Consider the following 21,386-nt stretch of genomic DNA (forward strand, 5'->3'; position numbering starts at 1 on the left):
AGTCTGGTCCTGCATCCAAAAAACTTCTTTTAGACTCAGAAGAAGATGCTTAATGACATATCGATCGATAGCCAAACACTGTTTTTTTTCCTAATTCTAGTTCCTTGCCACCTGTTGCAGCAGTGTTGCGTTACATAGAAAACTGTTTTATTTGTATTGAAAATAGAGTGTTTTTTTATTATTCACTGATGTGGCAGCTCCATTGTAGTTCCATTCCGATCGATTCCGATGTTCTAATACATTGCGATTACAAGAAACGCGTGCCTACAGCGGGTAGCACGTAACCTTTGAGACTGCAATCTGTTTTGTAATCGCGGAAATCAGGTACAGATAGTTGCGAAGGCATTGCGATTGCCGCCCAAGATTGGACCACGTGACGAGAAATCTCATAACCGGACACCAGTCGACAAGCAGGCGCAGATTCCAGAGGGGAAAAGGGAAAATCAAACCTTCCCGCTCTTCTACTGGCTTGGCGTCCCTCACTACACAACAAAATACTGACCCTGCAAGTTTTTGTGCTTGGGTATACGCCCCAATAATTGCCATCGCCCGCATAACAAGAGCCGCGTCGAGCAGAACAGAACAGAAGCCACGCAGCAATGGCCGAAGGAAAATCTGAGAAACTGCCTTTTATTGGCAAGCAGGCGCCAAAGCCCGTGACACTAAATCCGTCGTGGGAGTCCGAACTGCCGCCGGCGGATTCGAATGGGAAGGGCTCGGTGCTGGCCAAGCTGGGTCTGCCGCCCAAGGATAGATACAAGATTGTTTTCTTTATCTTTATGCTGCACGGACTGGGCACACTGATGCCCTGGAACATGTTCATTACAGCCAAGTCCTACTTCGAGGACTTCAAGCTGGGCGCAAACAACACGGTACCCACGGAGGTAAACTACAGAAGTACCTTCATGCAGAATATGGGCTTTGCCTCGCAGATTCCCAATCTCCTCTTCAACTGGCTGAACATCTTCGTCAACTTTGGCGGGAACCTGACCAGCAGGATAGTGTACAGCATCATCTTTGAGGTTGTCATCCTGCTGGTAACCATTGTCCTGGCTATGATGGATTCGTCTCAGTGGCCGGGCATATTCTTCTGGGCCACCATGGTAAGCATTGTGCTGCTGAACATCTGCAATGGTATCTACCAGAACACCATCTACGGCATCGTTGCATCGCTACCCATCAAGTACACGGGAGCCGTGGTCCTGGGATCCAACATTAGTGGGGTCTTCACCACCGTGATGTCCATCATTTGCACCGCATTCTTCGACTCGAAGAGGACATCGGCCATCTATTATTTTGTAACAGCGATTGTGATTCTCCTTCTGTGCTTCGACACCTATTTCGCGTTGCCGGTGAACAAATTCTTTAGGCACTACGATCAGATCTGCCAGAGCAATGAGAAAAAGTCCGACTCGAGGGCGGAACTAAATGTTCCCTACTGGCAGATCTTTAAGAAGGCATCGCCCCAGCTCTTCAACATCTTTCTGACGTTCTTTGTGACTCTCTCCGTCTTCCCGGCCATCCACGCGAACATTAAAGCCTCGGACGAGGACTTTTTCATCTCCAAGGACTACTTCACCTTGTTCACTTGTTTCCTCACATTCAACGTGTTCGCCATGCTGGGCAGCCTGACCACCTCGTGGGTGCAATGGCCCGGTCCGAAGTTCCTAGTGGTTCCTGTGGCTCTGCGCCTGGTGTTCATTCCCCTGTTCATCATGTGCAACTATATACCACCAGATATGACCAGGACCCTCGAAGTCTACTTCCCCAATGAGTGGGTCTATTGGGGCATTGCCGTCGTAATGTCCTACAGCTCGGGTTACTTGAGTTCGTTGGGCATGATGTATGCCCCGCAGACGGTTCATGCAAAGTATCAAACAACCGCTGGAATGTATGCAGCTGCAATGCTGATTACGGGCATTTTCTCGGGGGTCATGTTCTCGTATCTGGGTCCGCTGTTCTTATAACCTCGGTCATAGCTTCAATACATAGCATGCTGACATATACTAAAATGATCTTGTTAAATTCGTATCATATATTATTGACCTTCATTGAATTTATTTTCGTTGTGACTACTCATTTTATACTAACTTCATTGAATAATAAAGATTTGTACTGGTTATTTACAAAACAGATGCTGCATTTATACACGCAAATAGATTTGTGTTTCATTCTTAAAGATTACAACAAAAAAAAAACTTATTTACATGCAAATTATCGCAGAGAAGAACGAGAAGAATACATATGCATGCATTCCTATTTTTAGCGATTCGCGCAGTATGTCCTAATTGGATACAATGCATGAATGTATACATAGTATATATTCGTCTGTACCAATTAGTGGAAAGGTCTGACGAGTCAACGAAATACTGACTTTCACAGCTTCATCTGACAGAGTTCCTCCGCACATCACAACAATCCCAACTAACAAAGGCGCCGTAAACATAAAAAACACAACCTAAATAAACAAACCTTATCAATAGAGAGAAACAATTAGGCGGGGAAATTGCCGGCACGGCACAGTAGTCAGTAGTAGTCATATGTACTCCTATCAAGGGGGCTCATCGTGTGAGTGAAATGTATCTGTTAGCATGGGCAAACATCTAAACAATCTCAAGGGGGCGTCGTCTTATCGCTCCCCAATGAATTGGACAAGTAATACATAATTATCAACATATCTGGGATGGCGCTTCTCGAGCTGCCGCTATCTCCTCGAGGGTCACACTCCACAACCACTAAATTATACACTATCGATTGCAGTAGCTTGGGAAATTCGCCGGAATACGAAATATGGCGGATCTAGATAGTCCATACTCTACCCACAATCCCAATCCCGTACCACCTACGTGTCAATGGGATGAATGACACTCCGTTAGTGTGTCTTTTAACAGTGTGCCGTCTTAGCGAGGTATAAGACTTAAAACATACTAATCCGAGGGACACGCGCTATTGCGCTGCCTGCTACCAAGGACTATACAATACCAAGATGTTGCAAACATTTCTTTTTTTTCAGCGTTTAAAACTAGGCACATTCATTTTTGTGCTGCTGCTACAACCAGGCACTAGTTTGTTAATAATCAAAATTAATTAATCTAAAATTATACTGCCGAGCTCCGCCTATTATTGATAAAAGGTATACGTGCTGATTATTCAGTATGGGGAATACAAAATTAGTTTTTAGGTATGTTGGTTTTAAGAAGAATGTTAAGAATGGGTTTAAAACGAAAAGGAGCTCCCCACAATTTAACCAACCGTTCAGGGTGATTGGCGAATGATTGGGCAAAGAAAGATCCGGAGAACCCATTTCTTTCAATCGGTAGACTAGTCCCAGTTTTTCTTTCTCCTCGTGGTGTTTCGAGAACTAAATTGTGGTCCCAGAAAATAAATGTGAGTAAACGTGTTCATAGCCAAGGTGTGGGATTAATACCTAATACCTAATCTGGAACCGTTGGCCAACAGGACCGAATATGTATGTACATTGATGCTTCCGCAAATCCCTGGAGAAAGAAAGACGAAGTAAATATTGCGGCATAATTTTCCATTTTCAGTTAACTAAAAAAATGTATCTACGTTGCTTTTTAGTTATTACTATATGCTCTATTACTTATGTACTTATGTATTTGTAATTATTTATATTTATATTATCTATTTGTATGGTTATTTGTAGTATATTCGGTCAATTTAATTTTGATTTGAGGGTTCTTAATAGTATTGGAAAGTAATAATAATTCTCTAATAATTTCCAGTGTACCGTGTCCCTATGCAGTACGCGAAACTAATATGTATAATAGTAACACTAGGAGCGAAGCAAATAACTGAATACCCCGAGGAGCTCATACACATATTCGACCAGAGACAAGCCGTAGAAGCAAGAGCGTACTCCTTCACAATTCCAAAATGTTTTAGTAACAAATACCGTCTTTAGCGACGCCTAACAAACCTTCTAGGCCTTCTAGAATGGGAAAAACAACTACATTTCTTAGGCATGATTCAGCACATTGATGATTGAGAACACACATATACATATATGTACACAACTACATGCATATTTCTGAGTTTTGTCCGAACAAAAATTTAAATTAAATTTTTTCTGATGCAACATCTTGGTATTGCATAGTCTGTGCTGCAAAGTTGCTGCACAATTCCAAAATGTTTTAGCAACAAATTCCGTCTTTATCGACGCCTAACGAACCTTCTAGGCCTTCTAGAATGGGAAAAACAACTACATTTCTTGGGCATGATTCAGCACATTGATGATTGAGAACACACATATACATATATGTACACAACTACATGCATATTTCTGAGTTTTGTCCGAACAAAAATTTAAATTACATTTTTTCTGATGCAATATCTTGGTATTGCATAGTCTTTGCTGCGATTAAAAAAAAAGGGTTAGTAGGTAGCAAGAGGCAACACAGAAGACTTACCAGTGGGGGGCCGCCCCGGTCCCTGGGACGGCCCCTCTTTGCTCCAACAATCCAGATGCATGCCCGCCGGAGAGAGGTGAAAAGACCACATTGCTGCTTCAGAATACATATACACTATATGCGTATTTCTGGGTTTTGGTCGAACGAAAATTGAAATTAAATTTGTTTCTAATGCAATATCTTGATATTGCAGTTAAAAAAAAAAAATGGTTAGAAGGTAGGCCTTACCAGTTGCGGGCCGGCACAGGTTCTAGGACGCGCCTTCTTTGCTCGAACAATCCGGATGAATGCTCGCTGGAGGGACGTGAGAAGAGAATTTTTTTGCTTTTTTCCCTTCCATTCTCACCTTGTGTGTAAAAAAAATCACCACAAAATAAAAAACAAATATTTTAGAAAAAAAATACATCAGCTGGTCCACCTATTGAGGGTACTATGGATAGTATCGATGTTTTAACTCATTCCATTCAAAACTATCGAGTGGCGCCACTATCACCCTCAGCTCTGAAATCATAATTTTATCCATTTATTAAATCAATTTCGTACAAGACTGGTTAAATTAAAGTTTTCATCTTTAATGCATTGCTTATAAAATATATAAAATAAAGTTTAAGCAGTGTGCAAAAATTTCCACTAAATGTATTTCTTGAAATGGTAACTACACGCCAACTACACATTTGCTACATTTTAAGTACATGCTAATGTATTTAGCGGGTTGGCTAATATGCATGAATTCTTATTGAAGTTCTTTATTATTAATTATAATTATAATTAACTACAAAATTTGCAAATCGTCGAAGTCTAAGATCAAGTGGCCGGTGTTGCCACACTAGCGAACGCCTCTAAGATCAGTGTTGCTGAGGGGCTGCGATCCGGGCTGCCACATGTAATTACCAAAGGCGACACCTGAAGGGGAAATGTGTACGTTTCAAAAATTGTTTACCCTTTTTTTCCAGTGCGAAAAACCTCCAAATTATGCTGTGGATGGGCAAGAACTGGCGTACACATCTGATCTGATCCTTCATCTGAAAAAGCATTCTGCGCTCTAGAACTTGCAAGCTACCGTGTGGTAGCGTCTCCTCTTGGCGGGAGACCAGCGTGGCCGCCATTTTACATACAGATCTGCGTGGCATCTGATGCTGCTGGTGGAGCAGATTCCGCACTAGAGTCCTGCGTAGCTGATGCTCTTTCTGCTGGTCGCAGATCACACACCGTCGAGGAAGATTGGAGTAACCACACAATACAAGAGAAATTAAAAGAATTTCCTTTTGCTTTTATGTTTTTATTTGACGTTTCGATTCCAACTCCATTTGTCAGTCCGGCTAGACCCCGATGAATGTCTCCATCAAAACTAAGAAATTTTTCCGATCATAGGAAGCCATGGCACGTATGGCATTTTTAACGTTTAATCGCTATAATATCCTTGATCGTTTGATACCAGGTGTTACAACGAGTGTTCTAATAATAAATAAAATAATAAAGAACATAACTTTTTAGGGAATTTATTGCCAAAAAGGTGCCCAAACTTCTACCAAAATTGAGAGAAAGACTGAAAGAAGCCTGAGCAGCGTTCTCCTCTCCGTCGACGTTCTTCTTTCTTTGACGGACCTCTGACGAGTGGTGCCACTGGGATTCAACTTGCTTCCAATTTAGTTACCACCAGAAATGTGCCCAACGAATACTTCGCCAACATGTCCGTGTCATTGGAATCACAAACTGCTTTTTTTGTTTTGATTAAAGCTTGGAATGGTCGAGGACGTGCGATGGAGTGTTTTATCGAAGAGTGTGTGCTCCCTCCTAGCCACTCCCAGACCAGGGTGAGAGCTAGTCCGATCCTAGAAGCCACCTGTGGGAAGAGGAGGATAAGCGTAGATGAATACGGGATGCAGATACAGATACAGGTAGATTTCCATGCCTAAGGCGGACGAGAACTCACATGGATAGGTTAGCGGGGTGTTCCAATAGTTCCAGACCCGTGGATCGGGTATGCCACCCTCGGGCAATGGGGGACAGCAACAGCCCGGCGCCGGAGAGCATGGAACGGGCGAGGGAGCTCCGCATGGTGGGCTGTGCGGGCCACAGCACGGACAGGTAGTTCCACAGGGACCGCATGGTCCACAGGGTCCACAAGGGTAGCACATTTTCAATCCGTAAAATTTCTGGAATATATTAAAAAAAAAAAACTTTAATTTTTGTAATTTTGTAAGAAAAGTCAAAGTTGTCACGACACTGAAACCCGAAAACCAAACCAAAGCTCTAAATTAAACAAAATTTTTTGTTCTGTGCTAGTCGGAGTGTTAGGAGAAACTGAAAATATAAAGCAATAGAAAATTATATAAGATTTTGGCAGCTACATATTGTATTCCTAGGGTAATGTGATTGGCAAAACATATAATATACATAATCGAAATAATTGCATCTAGTCATCTGTGAAAATATTGTAGTATTCATTTAAGCTCTCAAGGCTTAAAAGGGAGTTTAGAACAAAAAAAAAACCGATTGCCTTTAATTGTTGTTGGTATGCTTTGCTAACAACAGTTAATTATTTAACAATTACAATCTAATGGGAACTTTTTAGACTGTAATAGGCGCTTGTCGCACTGGGGATCAAACTTTTTCTTCACCGCCTATTTGTGCTAATACCCGAACGTCTTGGCAAGTTGTCATTAGCCATGACAAGTACTGATCGGATCTCAAATTACGGGGAAAACAAAAAACAAAACTGGCTATTTAATGAACTTATTCTCCGTTCTGGCTAAAACCATTTAAAAGTCATGTAGAAATGCCATTTAGAGGATTGTCCCAGCATCCCAGCATTGTCAGCATCAATTGAGGATTGATTAAGATTAAAAAATCAATTACACAAAAAATTTCCCAAGAATAAACTTGTAGAAAAGGTTAATTTTTCATACTTAAGCTGTGGTAGTTGTAGTCTGTACGCAGTTGATACCACTAAGCAAATAACACAGGAAAGGAAGATCAGGAAAACCCACACTAAGTCTAGAGTTCGGTCAGACCAATCATGCGCTCAGACATTGCAGCTAGAGTGTGCTGTTTCAGATTATCTAAGTAAACATAATGACTGTCGCGGCTTACATTCTTAAAACGATCTTAGACGAATGAAATTTTACACATAGCTCCAGAGCCGTCCTCCTTCATTAAAGGGATTTTCGACTTAGACACGCCATTTAAAACCAATAAAACCACAAAAATGTTTTGAAAATAAAAGGAATTGATGATTGGCAGTTTCTTATCTTTCGTTAGAAATTAAAAGTCTATCTAAAACAGGAACCCTACTTAAGATAGCTCACAGCAGCCTTGCACTCAGAGTCTTCGCAAATGTCGCAGAGGTTCGAGACTATTTGATAATATTCGGTGGCCTTCTTGTTCGTATCATAATAGTCGTAGAGGACAACGGGAGCGGGTTTCTGGTTGGCCACCGCATGGGTTCTAAAAGCGTCGAAGGGTATGCATTTGAGTTCACCCCTCAGCAGATTCTCGAAGTAGACAACAATCACAGAATCGCCGTTTTTGGTTTCCACCAACTGCAAAGGGAACGAAACAATTTAGGTCATAGGCGATCTATCAGAATGGAATGAATGACGAACTACTTACCCTGACACGCTCAATGTCTTTTATGTCCTTGAAGCTGTCTTCATCGGCGGTATACCCAGACGGCAAGGATACCTCTAGTATGGCCATGTTGGAGGCATTCGCTTTGCCCTCCTCCACGTACTCCACACACACGCTCAGTTCCAGCTTGGCTGGCGAGGATTCTGGCTTGACAATTGTTTGTATTTTAAAGCTGGGCTTTGTTTCCTTCTCTACTACATTGTATTGATAGCTAATCTGAATCAGAGCTGCTCCTGTGCCCTTAGCCTCGAACTCCAGTGACTGGGTACCCTGTGGAAACTCGACAGTCTGCAGCACCAGATCGTTTTCCTCCGTGGCGCTCAGTTTCTCGGTCTTCTCTCGCTTTCCCTTGTTAGAGACACTCACCTCCCACTTGGCTGCTTCATAGCCCGACTTCTCAGCGAACTTGATCAGGGCTTGCAGACCTACAACTGTGTCCTGGCTGGAGGCAAACCCTCCAAAACTATTGCGCTGCGCCACTAGCCAGCGGATAGTGTTCAAAACCGAGTCCGGTGTCTCCTGCTCTGTTTCCAGCAGTGTGAGCAGCGCATAGGAAGTGATCTCCACGTCGTGGCTCCACACCCAACACCACCAACGGCGGCAGCCCTTGGAAGCCCGCAGCTTCTCTGTGTCCTCCGTCCACCATGTGCGGTCGTCTTCCTGCTGTGCTAGGGCTTTGAGGCTTGCCACATGTTTAGCGGCGTCTGGAGCCTTTGATTTTTGCAAGGCATAGACGGCTATAGATTTGGGCAGCAATTCCTCAGACTCCTCTGTGTGGGCACTCAGATAGGACACGGCCTTGTCTATGGCTGTCTGGTTCTTCTTGTCTTGCTCGAGTAGTGCCAGCAGGGCGTTGGCTGTAAGAGTCAGTGAAGAGCGCAGCGATCCGTAGAAGTATTCTCCTGCGTCGGTGAAGCTGCCATTCTCTGCCTGACGGCTCAGAAGGAATTTGTATGCACTGGTAAACAAATTCTCATTCAAATAAATGATATCTTTGATATTACGGAAAGATCGCAAGACATAAGATGTCAGCCAGGTAGAGCCATTGCGGTCAGGGTCTTCCTCTCTCCATTTGCCTGGGCCGAAGGAACTGAAGCTCCCATCATCGTGACGATAGTGCAGCATATTCTGATAGCCTTCTTGTAAGTTTCTCTTGATGCGTGTTTCAATGGCAGGAGTTAGTTTCTTGATGCTCTTCAGGTAGTCTCTTACCAAATAGTTGGGAACCAATTTAGACATAGTCTGCTCGCCACAGCCGCTGGGCAATCTCAGGAGATTCTCTAGGTTTTTGATCACTGGGCCGAGCAGATCGCCTACAAGTCCGAATTCCACTCGCTGCGAATCTGGAACAATGTCCTCCGGCACTTCCAGTTCAAAGGTGTTTTTATACTCTCCAACATCCTTGAGATTGACGAAGAAGGCTCGATTCTGATATTTTGTGATTCCTTCTGGGATTACCTTAAGCGACTTGTGGACAGCATCGCCTGCCAAAGGAGAGATGGCTGAAAACTTTAGCAGAATATTGCCAATGACCTTCGGACGAATCAGGAATGATGCACCGGCTGCCTCATTGGCTCCCACACGGATGACCTGAGTGAGATTCTGTCCTTGATTGGATGCATCTGCGAAATCGAATTTCGCATCTGGATTGTCCAGTGTGACCTCCATATCGAACTCTTGGGGAACATAGTTGTCGACAATCACTGGCACCCTGATCCATTCTCCAAGTTTCATTGAGTGGGGCAGGCGTACGGAGATGAAGTACGGGATAGATGTCGAGATCACTGTCATTTTGCTATTTGGGGGGACACACAGTCCCTTCTCGGGATGTAAGGAAAAGCCATTTATTACCCATCTGCCCAATGCGTCCGGCAGCGTATGGCTCAACTTTGAGACAGCCGTCTCCGTTCTTTCAATGTCCGTAAAGAACCAGGACTCTGCAGAGTTCCAAGAAAAGCCGAATGCATTAAAGGTTCTTTTTGGTATACCAGAGGCAGGGGGTACCGAAGTGTTCGTGGGATAAGCGCTGTCTGATAAGTAAATGTTAAAAAAAATATGATTATTAATATTTTTGGGAACTTTACAGCGACTTAATAAATATTAACCTGAATTGATGGCTCGATAACCGCTTTTTGACGAAAAATTGGCATTGGTCATAGTGACCAAGCCAGAACTTGATCCGGGGCAGTGACAGTACGTTCTCGAATTAAATTGGTCCAAGCGCCAATCTAGATCGCTGTGTGGCATTTCATTACGTATTTTATTACTTTGAATCAACCTCTCATCAACAGCAAAGAGACCAACGAACGAGGTGGGCTCCGTAGTGATTTCCACATCGACTTTGTCTCCGGGTTTGCCAGCCAATGGCGCAGAAATGACAAGTTCGTTTGAGAAACTCACAAGTACCAGGTAGTTTGTCTCAGTGTAATATAAAACACCGTCTTCGCTTATGTAGTATGCGTATATATATACTCTGGGGGAGTTCAGGAAAGTGGTTTTCACGGTGAAGTTATGCGCCGTTTTGGGCTGCACGAGATCGATGCGTTTGGTGTGCAGGATGTTTCCGCGGCCAATAATTGTGTATATGTAGTATTTAAAAGGGACAATGGAGCTTAGTGTCACCTCGAACTCATCTCCGACTCGCAGACCCACAAGCGCTCCTTTGCTGTCCCTGGGTCCGTGTACATAAAGGGAGAACCGTTGTGTCTTTCTCCACGCAATATTTTTACCCAGTTTAAACCCACCACCCCATAAGTTAACTGGAAACGCTTGCCTGAGTTCATACTGCTCACCGGCATATAACAAAGTAAGGTCATAGGGCCAAAAACGCATCTTATTTGGAAACCCTGGTAGAGTTACCTTAAAAACAACCAGGCCAGACGTATTTAAATGGCCATCGAAGATGAAGGTTCTGTTTTTGTTCTCGGACAGACGGTTATAGACACCGAAAAAGTCCTGTTTTCCCTCTGAATACTTGAGCTGTAAAGAAAAATCAAATTAGCTCCAGATAAATGCTAGCTATTGGTCCTAAGAACATACCTTCACCACTGAATCAGTGTCAGTTGGCAGGGTGCCGTCTAATTTGGTTATGCTGATGATCACCTCCTTTTCCTTATCTTTCGAATATGTATAGCACTCATGCATATCCACACAGGATACCAGATAGCGATTAAGAACTAATTTGAATTCTCCAGTTTCCGTGATCTTTTTTCCCGTAAGATGGTCCTCCACCGATGCGTTAATTGCAACCAAATACTTGGAATTTTGTTTGGTTACCCAACTGGCAAACTGATTAAGGTTAATATCAAACGTGGCCTTTCCTTTGACCATGTCTTGCGCTACCATTACTGTGTGATTGGTAAGTTTTTTCACACTTTCATCAGAAAATAGTTCAATATTTACTACAACCTTTCCCTTTACACGAGTGCCGTAGCTGTACCTTGAGAGAGGAGAAGGAAAAGCATAAGATCAAGAGACCCGCATTCCTACCAAGTAGATAGTAGACAGTACTCACTTTGCTAATACAAATATCTGCACAACACCATCCTTGACGGATACGAGCTTCGGAGCATCTATCCTCACTAAGTACTTGGGCTCAACATACCGCTCCACGTTAAAGAAGGTGAATGTATAGACATCGGATCTATATGGTTCCCCGTCAGTGTCCTCGAAATCAATTGTCCATTCGCCCAGACTGGCAAGCTTGGATAGATGGAATTTTCCCGTATACACCCCGGTTGTCGTCCTTGCTGGCCTAGCTTTATCGATGTAAAAATCCGTTGGATCCCTCAGACAGACTACAATGTCCTCGGCTTTCAGATTCGGTCGCAGCTGTTCATCCAAGATCATTACGCGATAATTGACAGTATCGCCGGGTTTGTATTCAAACTTATCAATGTGCAGAAATAACATTGGATCTGGTGAGTCCCAAATTAGACGCACTGAATCTTTAAACACCAAGCCCGATACGCCCTCACCCGTCAGATCGTAGTCACCTGGCTGTAGGGAGGGCAATTCAAAGGAGAGCTGCTTGAAGACGTTAGACTTGGTGAACTCGACAGTTCGGGTCTCATTATGTGATGGTCCAGTAATCCCGATCTTCACTGTTACCGGTTCCTTAGTATAGTGCACTGCAATGGCCACATTGTAGTCGCGGTGAGATTTAATGCTGCCAGGGCCAACAACGGTGTATTTGCTGGCAAAGGAATCATTCAAGGGAACTATTAGTTTAGCTATTAGGCTATTAGGCTTCAACTGAAACCAAATACGATACAAGACTAAGACATTGCATCTGAAGCGTCATGCCCAAGCGACCAAAGACTGTGTATGTAGTGATAGGGAAAGAGTTGTGTGGACAATTCATAGTTTTGTAGGACTTACACTTCGGCTGTTACTTGTCCCACCACATGCAGAAGCGTCAAAATTGCACCAACGGTCACAGTAAATGAGTCCGTCAACAGCATTTTCATTAAAACATAATCAAATATATAATATGTATATGTGTCTCTTTAGTTATGCTTTAAATTGTATAAAAACCCGGCAACCGATGACACTTGCAGCATAGCTGTGACTGGTACGTCGTCTCACGATCATCAATGAATCGACCATACCATCCTGTTGCATTTACTTGAACCAGTCGTTCCTGTTCTTCTTGTTTATAATGAAGAAGAATACACATACAAATGCAGTAATTTCTAGCTCTTTCTAGCTTGCATTCATGAAAGGACACAGATCGGAAAGAAATTCAAACTAGACCTAGACCCATGTAGATTCTGCAAGTCAGGAAACATGGAAAAAAAATCTATGCGGATTCCCTGGACTCTATAGAAAGAGATCACAACATTTTCAACTATGCCCCCGCCCAGGATTTACGCAATAAGATCAACCAAAGTACTTAACTTCATTAAAAGCAATCCAGTAGAAACCAGTTGGTCGGTCGAAAAGATCATCGTGTATCGAAGTGCAATAATTATGATTAATGTTGCTTATACAATATACGAGTAGTCCTGCACTGAGTCTATCCTCTTTCCATTTAATGACAAATATTGCTAGCTTCTGTATCTCGCTCACTCCGCCAGGGAGCGCCACTGCACATTTTGTTACTCTAACTTTTATAGTCTCTGAGAATTGGGCATTAAACAAGATGGACGGATGGACAGACAGACAGAAATGTATACCTAATGGCGTCGGGAAACGCTTCCATCTGGCTGCTACATATGTGCTACTACACGAATCGAATACTCATACCCCTCTACTCTTCGAGTACACGGTATACAAAATAATGTATAAATAAGCGCATGCATTACGTCTATAAACTGTCCCTTAACTCGACACTCTGTATTTGTTGTACTCTATATAATTTTTATTTAAATTGAGGAAAATATGTTGGTAAAAACAAAAGAGGAATGCAGACATTCAGAACTTTATACATGAACTGGCTAGAAATTAATTACCAAACAGAATGTAAACGTCTCCCATATAATCACATTATTGCACTCTTTATTTATCAGTGACGGAAAAAGTAATCAGTAATTTTGGTTTAGATAGCTTAACACTTGCTCTTGCACTCAGAGTCTTCGCAAATGTCGCAGAGCTTCGATTCAATTTGATAATATTCGGTGGCCTTCTTGTTCGTATCATAATAGTCGTAGAGGACAACGGGAGCGGGTTTCTGGTTGGCCACCGCATGGGTTCTAAAAGCGTCGAAGGGTATGCATTTGAGTTCACCCCTCAGCAGATTCTCGAAGTAGACAACAATCACAGAATCGCCGTTTTTGGTTTCCACCAACTGCAAAGGGAACGAAACAATTTAGGTCACAGGCGATCTATCAGAATGGAAGGAATGACGAACTACTTACCCTGACACGCTCAATGTCTTTTATGTCCTTGAAGCTATCTTCATCGGCGGTATACCCAGAAGGCAAGGATACCTCTAGTATGGCCATGTTGGAGGCCTTCGCTTTGCCCTCCTCCACGTACTCCACACACACGCTCAGTTCCAGCTTGGCTGGCGAGGATTCTGGCTTGACAATTGTTTGTATTTTAAAGCTGGGCTTTGTTTCCTTCTCTACCACATTGTATTGATAGCTAATCTGAATCAGAGCTGCTCCTGTGCCCTTAGCCTCGAACTCCAGCGACTGGGTACCCTGTGGAAACTCGACAGTCTGCAGCACCAGATCGTTTTCCTCCGTGGCGCTCAGTTTCTCGGTCTTCTCTCGCTTTCCCTTGTTAGAGACACTCACCTCCCACTTGGCCGCTTCATAGCCCGACTTCTCAGCGAACTTGATCAGGGCTTGCAGACCTACAACTGTGTCCTGGCTGGAGGCAAACCCTCCAAAACTATTGCGCTGCGCCACTAGCCAGCGGATAGTGTTCAAAACCGAGTCCGGTGTCTCCTGCTCTGTTTCCAGCAGTGTGAGCAGCGCATAGGAAGTGATCTCCACGTCGTGGCTCCACACCCAACACCACCAACGGCGGCAGCCCTTGGAAGCCCGCAGCTTCTCTGTGTCCTCCGTCCACCATGTGCGGTCGTCTTCCTGCTGTGCTAGGGCTTTGAGGCTTGCCACATGTTTAGCGGCGTCTGGAGCCTTTGATTTTTGCAAGGCATAGACGGCTATAGATTTGGGCAGCAATTCCTCAGACTCCTCTGTGTGGGCACTCAGATAGGCCACGGCCTTGTCTATGGCTGTCTGGTTCTTCTTGTCCTGCTCGAGTAGTGCCAGCAGGGCGTTGGCTGTAAGAGTCAGTGAAGAGCGCTGCGATCCGTAGAAGTATTCTCCTGCGTCGGTGAAGCTGCCATTCTCTACCTGACGGCTCAGCAGGAATTCATAACCACTTTCCAAGCTTTTTTCATCCAAATCAATGATGTCTTTGATTTTACTGAAGGAGCGCAAGACATAGGATGTCAGCCAGGTAGAGCCATTGCGGTCAGGGTCTTCCTCTCTCCATTTGCCAGGGCCGAAGGAACTGAAGCTCCCATCATCGTGACGATAGTGCAGCATATTCTGATAGCCTTCTTGTAAGTTTCTCTTGATGCGTGTTTCAATGGCAGGAGTTAGTTTCTTGATGCTCTTCAGGTAGTCTCTTACTAAATAGTTGGGAACCAATTTAGACATAGTCTGCTCGCCACAGCCGCTGGGCAATCTCAGGAGATTCTCTAGGTTTTTGATCACTGGGCCGAGCAGATCGCCTACAAGTCCGAATTCCACTCGCTGCGAATCTGGAACAATGTCCTCCGGCACTTCCAGTTCAAAGGTGTTTTTATACTCTCCAACATCCTTGAGATTGACGAAGAAGGCTCGATTCTGATATTTTGTGATTCCTTCTGGGATTACCTTAAGCGACTTGTGGACAGCATCGCCTGCCAAAGGAGAGATGGCTGAAAACTTTAGTAGAATATTTCCAATCACCTTCGGACGAATCAGGAATGATGCACCGGCTGCCTCATTGGCTCCCACACGGATGACCTGAGTACGCTTCTGATCGCCAATAACCTCATTGGAGGCATCGACGAATTCGAATTCATCATCTTGATTGTCTAACGTCAGCTCCACATCCAGATTCTTGGGCAAATAGTTGAAGACCAAGGCTGGGACATTAATGAGCTCGCCACGTTTCACCGAGTAAGGCAAACGGATGGAGACGAAGAAGGGCTGGAACGTCTTAATGTTCACCTTATGGTCGGTCACACCTAGTCCCTTCTCTGTGTTCAGGGAGAATCCAGTGACCACCCAATTGGTGATCGTGTCGGGTATGGTCTTCACCCACTTAAAGATCTCTGTCTCTGTGTTTTCAATATCTGCGAAAATCCAAGTTTCTGCAAAGTTCTTACGGACCACTGGTGCAGCAGCAGCGGCACCGGATTCTGCAGAAAATCCTGCAGCTTGAACAGCACCCAATGCTGAGGTTGTTGTATGGTAGACAGGAGCGTCCTGCGCGATAGCAGTCTTCCGCATGGCCGAAACGGTTCCACCACCAAAACCAAAAGCTTCTGTCGATGATAATATGTTTGTAGGAATAAAAGTAAGCACTGATGTTATGTAGAAACAACTTACGTGGATAGCTAATAGGAGCGGTGCGATTGTAGAAGAAATAGGCATTGGTCATGGTCACAACACCGCTGCGTTCGCCGGGATAGTAGGAATAGCCACCTTGCCAAGGTGTGGACGTGTCATAGCCGCCTAAGCGCCAGTTGAACGAATCCTTGTCCAGATCGTTATTACCGCCCAAGAGCAGAACGCTCTGATCCACAGCCAGAAGGCCAACAAAAGACTTGGGCGGTGTCTTTATTTCCAGCTCAACATCGGCACCTGGCTTCACTTCCTCCGGGCCCGTGATCTCAATCTTGTTTTGCAGTTCAACCTCGACGCTAAAGGTGTCCTCGGCATAGCGGAATTCGCCCGATTCATCCACGTAATACACATAGATGCGACCATGGGGCGCGGTCAAGAATGTGGGTTTTAGTGTAATGTTGTAGACCTTCTGGGGTTCGGCCAGATCCACTCGCTCAGTGTTCAGAACATTGCCGCGACCAATGATGTTGTAGAAAAAGTACTTGAGTGGACGACTGGAGTTCAAGGTTACCTGGTACTCCTGGCCTATCTTCAGGCTGTAAAAAAGGGACAGGTTAGGACATTAGTTAGTATGATAATGATCCCACGTACTTCCAGGTGTCCTTCGGTCTGTTCACTTCGGCCCTAAACCATTCCTTCTCCTTTTCCTCCTCGCTGGGGTCGGTCGTGTCGATTTTCTTCGGCTCCCTATAGGGATAGGTGGTGTAAAGCTCCCGCTTCTCGTCCGCATACTCCAGCTCAATGCTATAGTAGCGCGTATAGTTTTCCATGTCCGGCAGATCGGGAAGAGTGACCTTAAATGGCACCAGACTCGACTCATTCAAATGACTCTCGAACTCAAACGTTTTCTTCTCAATCTCAGGCAATTCTGGCTGCTTTTCCTCACTGCCATAGTGATAGAAGCCATAGGTATGCCGTATTCCTTCGGTGAACTTTGCCTGCAAGTAGAATAGGCTGGATTAGCCAGAAACAAAATATGACTTTAAACTGTACTCACCTTGACAACCGACTTGGTGTCTGTCAGCAGAGAGCCATCGACCAGGGTTATCTTAAAGACAAGCTCCTGCTCCTTATCGGGCTTGAACGAATAGCAAGACGAAAAGTCCGGGCAAGACATCTCATAGCGATACGGATACAGTTGAACACCACTAGTTTCGTTGAGTTTCACGCCCGTAAAGTTCTCCTCGAGAGTTGCCGTAATCTGGGCATATGACGATGACGTTTTGTGTGGCAAATAACTAGCGAACTCCTTCAGATTCAGATCAAACTTGGCTTTGCCATTGACCATGTCCGCGGTGGCAATCAGCGAGTGGCCGGGGAAGTCATTGCGCACGGTTTTGCCATCGACATTCTCCCACACACTGGTCTCATCCATGTGCACATTGACCAAAACCTTGCCATTGACGGGCTTGCCATAGGTATAGCTACACCAAGACAAGAAGTACAACAATTATTTACGAGAATATTCTCGGAGTAGAAACATTTACATACTTGGCCTTCAGCACTATGTTTATATCACCATCTCTGACTGACACTTGCTGTGTGGCATCCATTTTGATAGTGTATTTGGGCAGGACATATTTCTCCACCTCGAAGGAGACACGTTCATCGGAACGAAAGTGGCCAAAGTGTCGTCCGCCTGGATAAAATGAGCGTCCCTGCTGATTTTCGCCATTATGAACCAGTAGAGTCCACGTGCCGAGTGTGGCAAACTCGGAGAGCTCGAACTTCCCGGTGTACACTCCGCTGGTGGTCTTGATGTGCTTCTCCTGCTTAATGCGGTTGCGCTTGGAGTCTTCGAACCAGACAACGACGCCGTCCTCAGCTGTGTCCGGTCGCAGGTTCTCATCCAGGAAGATGACGCGATAGTTGATCGTATCGCCGGGCTTGTACTTCCCCTTATCGGTTTGTATCTTAATGTACGGCCTGAAGTCATCATAGTTAAGCTTCGTTGTATTGACAAATTTCAGCCCCGATACGCCCTCGGCGGTTAGATTGTAATCCCCCGTCTCCAGAGGCGGCAGCTTGAAGGTGATCTGCTTGAACTCATCTGACTTGGCCAGTTCCACCGTTTGGGTCTCATTGAATGAGGGTCCTGTGATGCCAATTTTGAGGGTCACCGGCTCCTGGGTTTGATGAACGGCAACGGCCACATTGTAGTCGCGATGAGAATGTATGGTTCCGGGGCCAACAATGGTGTATTTACTGTAATCGAAGAACAGAATCGTTAATTATGTTTCTATTGGTAAATCACAAAAGTTAATCTCAGAATTTAATATTTATTATGGAGCGGTGAACTACGCTTCTGCTTAAATAACACAAATTTTTAATTAGCCCTTCCATTAACCTCAGGATTATCAATTCCCCGAAGGTAATCATCAAATACCGAGCTGGGTTTTTTTTGTCGCAACCAAATAAGTATATGTATTTATACATGAATTTCATTAGAATGCTGGAGATAACGGTAAATGTTCCAAAAACCTGATTCTTCGCAGAATCAGAATCGAAAATCTCAAAAACCGGATGGCTTTATGATTATATAACGAACAATTTGTTTACGAACTTTTTGTTATTTTTTTAGCACTTACAAACCCGTAAAACGAACTGGCCCCCAGGAGAGCTTCTCCGTTGTTTTGGTTTTGATTAGTTTTAACATTCAAGCTTGAATGGCAGTAGGTTATTACAACCTCTCAACTTAATATCGCATTTAATATTTAGCCTTTATATTCGTTTCTAATTATTAGTAATTATCCAGCTGGTCTTGATAGAGCAACATGATCGTGTCACAGTGATTAATGAGTTGTGATCAACAAAAACCACATTAAACCAAACAAAGGATGCGATGTGTGAGCAATATATAAAATGTGGTTCACTAAAAAACTCAATTAGCAGCACAAGTTTGATCGAAACAAAAATTGTAGAGAGCCGATGGATGATATACGAGTATGTACATATGTAAATATGGTTATACAAATATTATGCTATCACCTATTTCTTATTATTGATCGACAAAATATAGGACATTTTTTTATTTGATACACAATTCAAATTAGCAAATTGTCCTTTTAATCATTCAAGGGCAAAATGGCTATAAATCAACAAATACAATACTTTGCACTCGTAATAATAACTAACAGCGAACCAGGTACTAAATAAATATATATATGTGCATGTATTAGTACATACATATGTATGTATGTATATATGAACATTAAAAAAACACACCATATACTTAATTACCTTGAAGCCTAATTAAATGCTGCGATGCCCTACCTGCCCATATACATACATATTCATTAAATTATAACTTTTTTGACCGATCTCATTGGCCATATCTATCGAAAATGGAATGGACTTACCCCTCGCATTTTACCGGTTCCATCATCTGCAGCAGCGCGAGAGTCGCACAGACGGTGACAGCAAAGGCGTCTGCGCGACGCATTTTGTGTGTGTGGCGGCCGAAAGGGGACAAGGAGGAGCAAAATAAAAATAAAATTACAAAAGGGGAAACACTTTGAACGGGGGTGCTGGGGGATTTCGATTATTGTGAACAGATATTGCAAGCGCGGATACAACCGACGGGTCTCAGAGCTGAGCTGAGACTGGTTCAGTGGGAAACCTCACAGATTTGTTATAGCATCGACGACACCAACAACCAACAACAAAGATTCAAAGCCGGGCCTGGCGACGCCGACGTCGACTGTGGCGCGAGTCATACAAAAATAAATACTGATAAAAATTATAAGCAAATAAATGTGTGCTTGTGTGAGTGCCTAGATGTACATATGTACATAATGTACAAGGACTGCAAATGTATTTTGTACAGTACATACAAATCTATTAGCAAATCGATGATAAGTCAGAACAGACAAACAAACAAAACCAGAAATAATAATAACAATATACAGAAAAAAACGCCGGCAATCGCAGCTTGAACATCAAAAGGTTGGGCCAGCCAACTAAAATGTTATCATGTACGTATGCATATATGGATTTATATATATATGTATGTACATATGTACATACATTCTGGCCAATGTATATACAATTTTTCAATACGTATAGATAGAAAAGATTTTACATCCATAAATAAATATGTATATAGCTTGGACTAGCGAAGTATTTCGTCATAGCCAGCAATGGCTGAACGTTAATGATATCATACACCCACAAAACATTTTGCAGGTTTATTGAACAAGTGATATACACAGTAATACACGCAAATAGGTTTTGCCCCTGAATTATCTGATTGTTCTATGGAATGAATTAGAAGTGCGATATTACAGGTGCTGGTCGCTGAACTTTAGCCATGCGAAAATCAAATTAATTAATGTACATATGGATATACCATATATCTCTGAAATTATATATTTCATCTTGGTTTTTTTCAGATATTAACACTTTAATTGTCTCTAATAACTGTCGCTTCGTGCCTTAAAAGCTTGTTTTTATCGAAATTCGCTTTTATTACGCTAATGGACACGGTTCTACACTTTGAATATGGTTACACAGTACGTACATGGGCTGGGGACAGTTTGGGGAATTCCTGAGAATACTTAGTTTCCGCAGAACCACAGATATTTTGTAGTTTGTTGATGCCTTTAATATTTGGAAAATCCCAACATCAAAAGTTTCAGTAAATTATGGGTGTCATCTCTCTTTTTTTTGTTTAAATTACTTATTAGCAGCAAACACCAACCGAAGCCGGCGTACGGATGGGAAATACAGCGTTCTACGGCTTTGCTGTGGGACTTATAAATATATCAAACTCTCTCTCGCTCTCTACTTTGCAATATTAACCTCTCTCCACAGCGCCGCGTCAGCTGTTGTTGTTTTGTATCTCTCGCTCTTTACGCCAAAGAATGACGTCACCTGTATGTATTTCACATATGTACATATGTAACTTTGCAAAAGTGAAAAGTATATAGACAGTATGACTAATTTACGAAAGATACACATATAAAAGAGATTCGCTAAACCGGATTTTTTGCGGTGAACCCCCTGTGGTATAGATAATCTACTTGTATAATTATACCTTGTTCGACTTACACAAAGATACATTTGTAAATATGTAAATAGAAGCGGCCTGCTCCGAGATTCTCGGATCTGGAGTGATATGGATATGACCCAAGTAAATGCACGGTTGTACGACTTCCTATTCAACAAGCACGGGTTATCGCGCACCCAAGCAGTAAATACTTGTGCATGTACATATTTAGAGCTATTATCTCCTCAGAAACAGTTCCAATTCCAC

At 43.3% G+C, this 21,386-nt stretch overlaps 4 protein-coding genes and 1 long non-coding RNA gene across 8 annotated transcripts; 1 reads left to right on the top strand and 4 right to left on the bottom strand.

The window, feature by feature from the left end:
* Positions 1-156: 156 nt before the first annotated feature.
* LOC6593971 (equilibrative nucleoside transporter 1) lies at positions 157-2,133 on the top strand. The gene has a single exon (XM_002018920.2). The coding sequence runs from the start codon at positions 600-602 to the stop codon at positions 1,965-1,967; it is 1,368 nt and encodes a 455-aa protein (XP_002018956.1). The 5' UTR covers positions 157-599; the 3' UTR covers positions 1,968-2,133.
* A 961-nt stretch (positions 2,134-3,094) lies between these two features.
* Positions 3,095-4,815, bottom strand: LOC113565506. Of its 3 annotated transcripts, XR_003408634.1 has the most exons (4): positions 4,659-4,815; positions 4,336-4,558; positions 3,428-3,497; positions 3,095-3,361 (listed from the first exon to the last, which is right to left on the bottom strand). It is a non-coding gene; the product is annotated as an uncharacterized LOC113565506 (long non-coding RNA). The 3 variants fall into 3 exon arrangements; XR_003408633.1 differs by having other exon boundaries at positions 3,095-3,497; positions 4,431-4,558; XR_003408632.1 differs by having other exon boundaries at positions 3,095-3,497; positions 4,659-4,814.
* A 1,098-nt stretch (positions 4,816-5,913) lies between these two features.
* LOC6593970 (male-specific sperm protein Mst84Db) lies at positions 5,914-6,586 on the bottom strand. Its single transcript, XM_002018919.2, has 2 exons — positions 6,364-6,586; positions 5,914-6,273 (listed from the first exon to the last, which is right to left on the bottom strand). The coding sequence occupies exons 1-2, from the start codon at positions 6,566-6,568 to the stop codon at positions 6,263-6,265; spliced, it is 216 nt and encodes a 71-aa protein (XP_002018955.1). The 5' UTR covers positions 6,569-6,586; the 3' UTR covers positions 5,914-6,262.
* A 1,134-nt stretch (positions 6,587-7,720) lies between these two features.
* Positions 7,721-12,523, bottom strand: LOC6593969 (CD109 antigen). The gene is made up of 6 exons (XM_026987325.1): positions 12,441-12,523; positions 11,575-12,255; positions 11,100-11,499; positions 10,853-11,039; positions 8,043-9,997; positions 7,721-7,972 (listed from the first exon to the last, which is right to left on the bottom strand). Exons 1-6 carry the CDS (start codon positions 12,521-12,523, stop codon positions 7,721-7,723), a joined length of 3,558 nt encoding a protein of 1,185 aa, XP_026843126.1.
* A 1,014-nt stretch (positions 12,524-13,537) lies between these two features.
* LOC6593968 (alpha-2-macroglobulin-P) lies at positions 13,538-20,709 on the bottom strand. 2 transcript variants are annotated; one of them, XM_026987915.1, is made up of 8 exons: positions 20,652-20,709; positions 19,492-19,561; positions 17,624-18,337; positions 17,130-17,556; positions 16,724-17,070; positions 16,115-16,668; positions 13,919-16,050; positions 13,538-13,848 (listed from the first exon to the last, which is right to left on the bottom strand). In XM_026987915.1, exons 2-8 carry the CDS (start codon positions 19,515-19,517, stop codon positions 13,609-13,611), a joined length of 4,440 nt encoding a protein of 1,479 aa, XP_026843716.1. In that variant the 5' UTR covers positions 19,518-19,561; positions 20,652-20,709; the 3' UTR covers positions 13,538-13,608. The 2 variants fall into 2 exon arrangements, with proteins under 2 accessions (XP_026843716.1, XP_026843715.1); XM_026987914.1 differs by lacking the exon at positions 20,652-20,709 and having other exon boundaries at positions 19,492-19,713.
* Positions 20,710-21,386: the final 677 nt, after the last annotated feature.

This window comes from Drosophila persimilis, unplaced genomic scaffold (genome assembly GCF_003286085.1).
Source record: "Drosophila persimilis strain 14011-0111.01,24,50 unplaced genomic scaffold, DperRS2 tig00000124-arrow-pilon, whole genome shotgun sequence".
Classification (NCBI taxonomy): domain Eukaryota; kingdom Metazoa; phylum Arthropoda; class Insecta; order Diptera; family Drosophilidae; genus Drosophila; species Drosophila persimilis.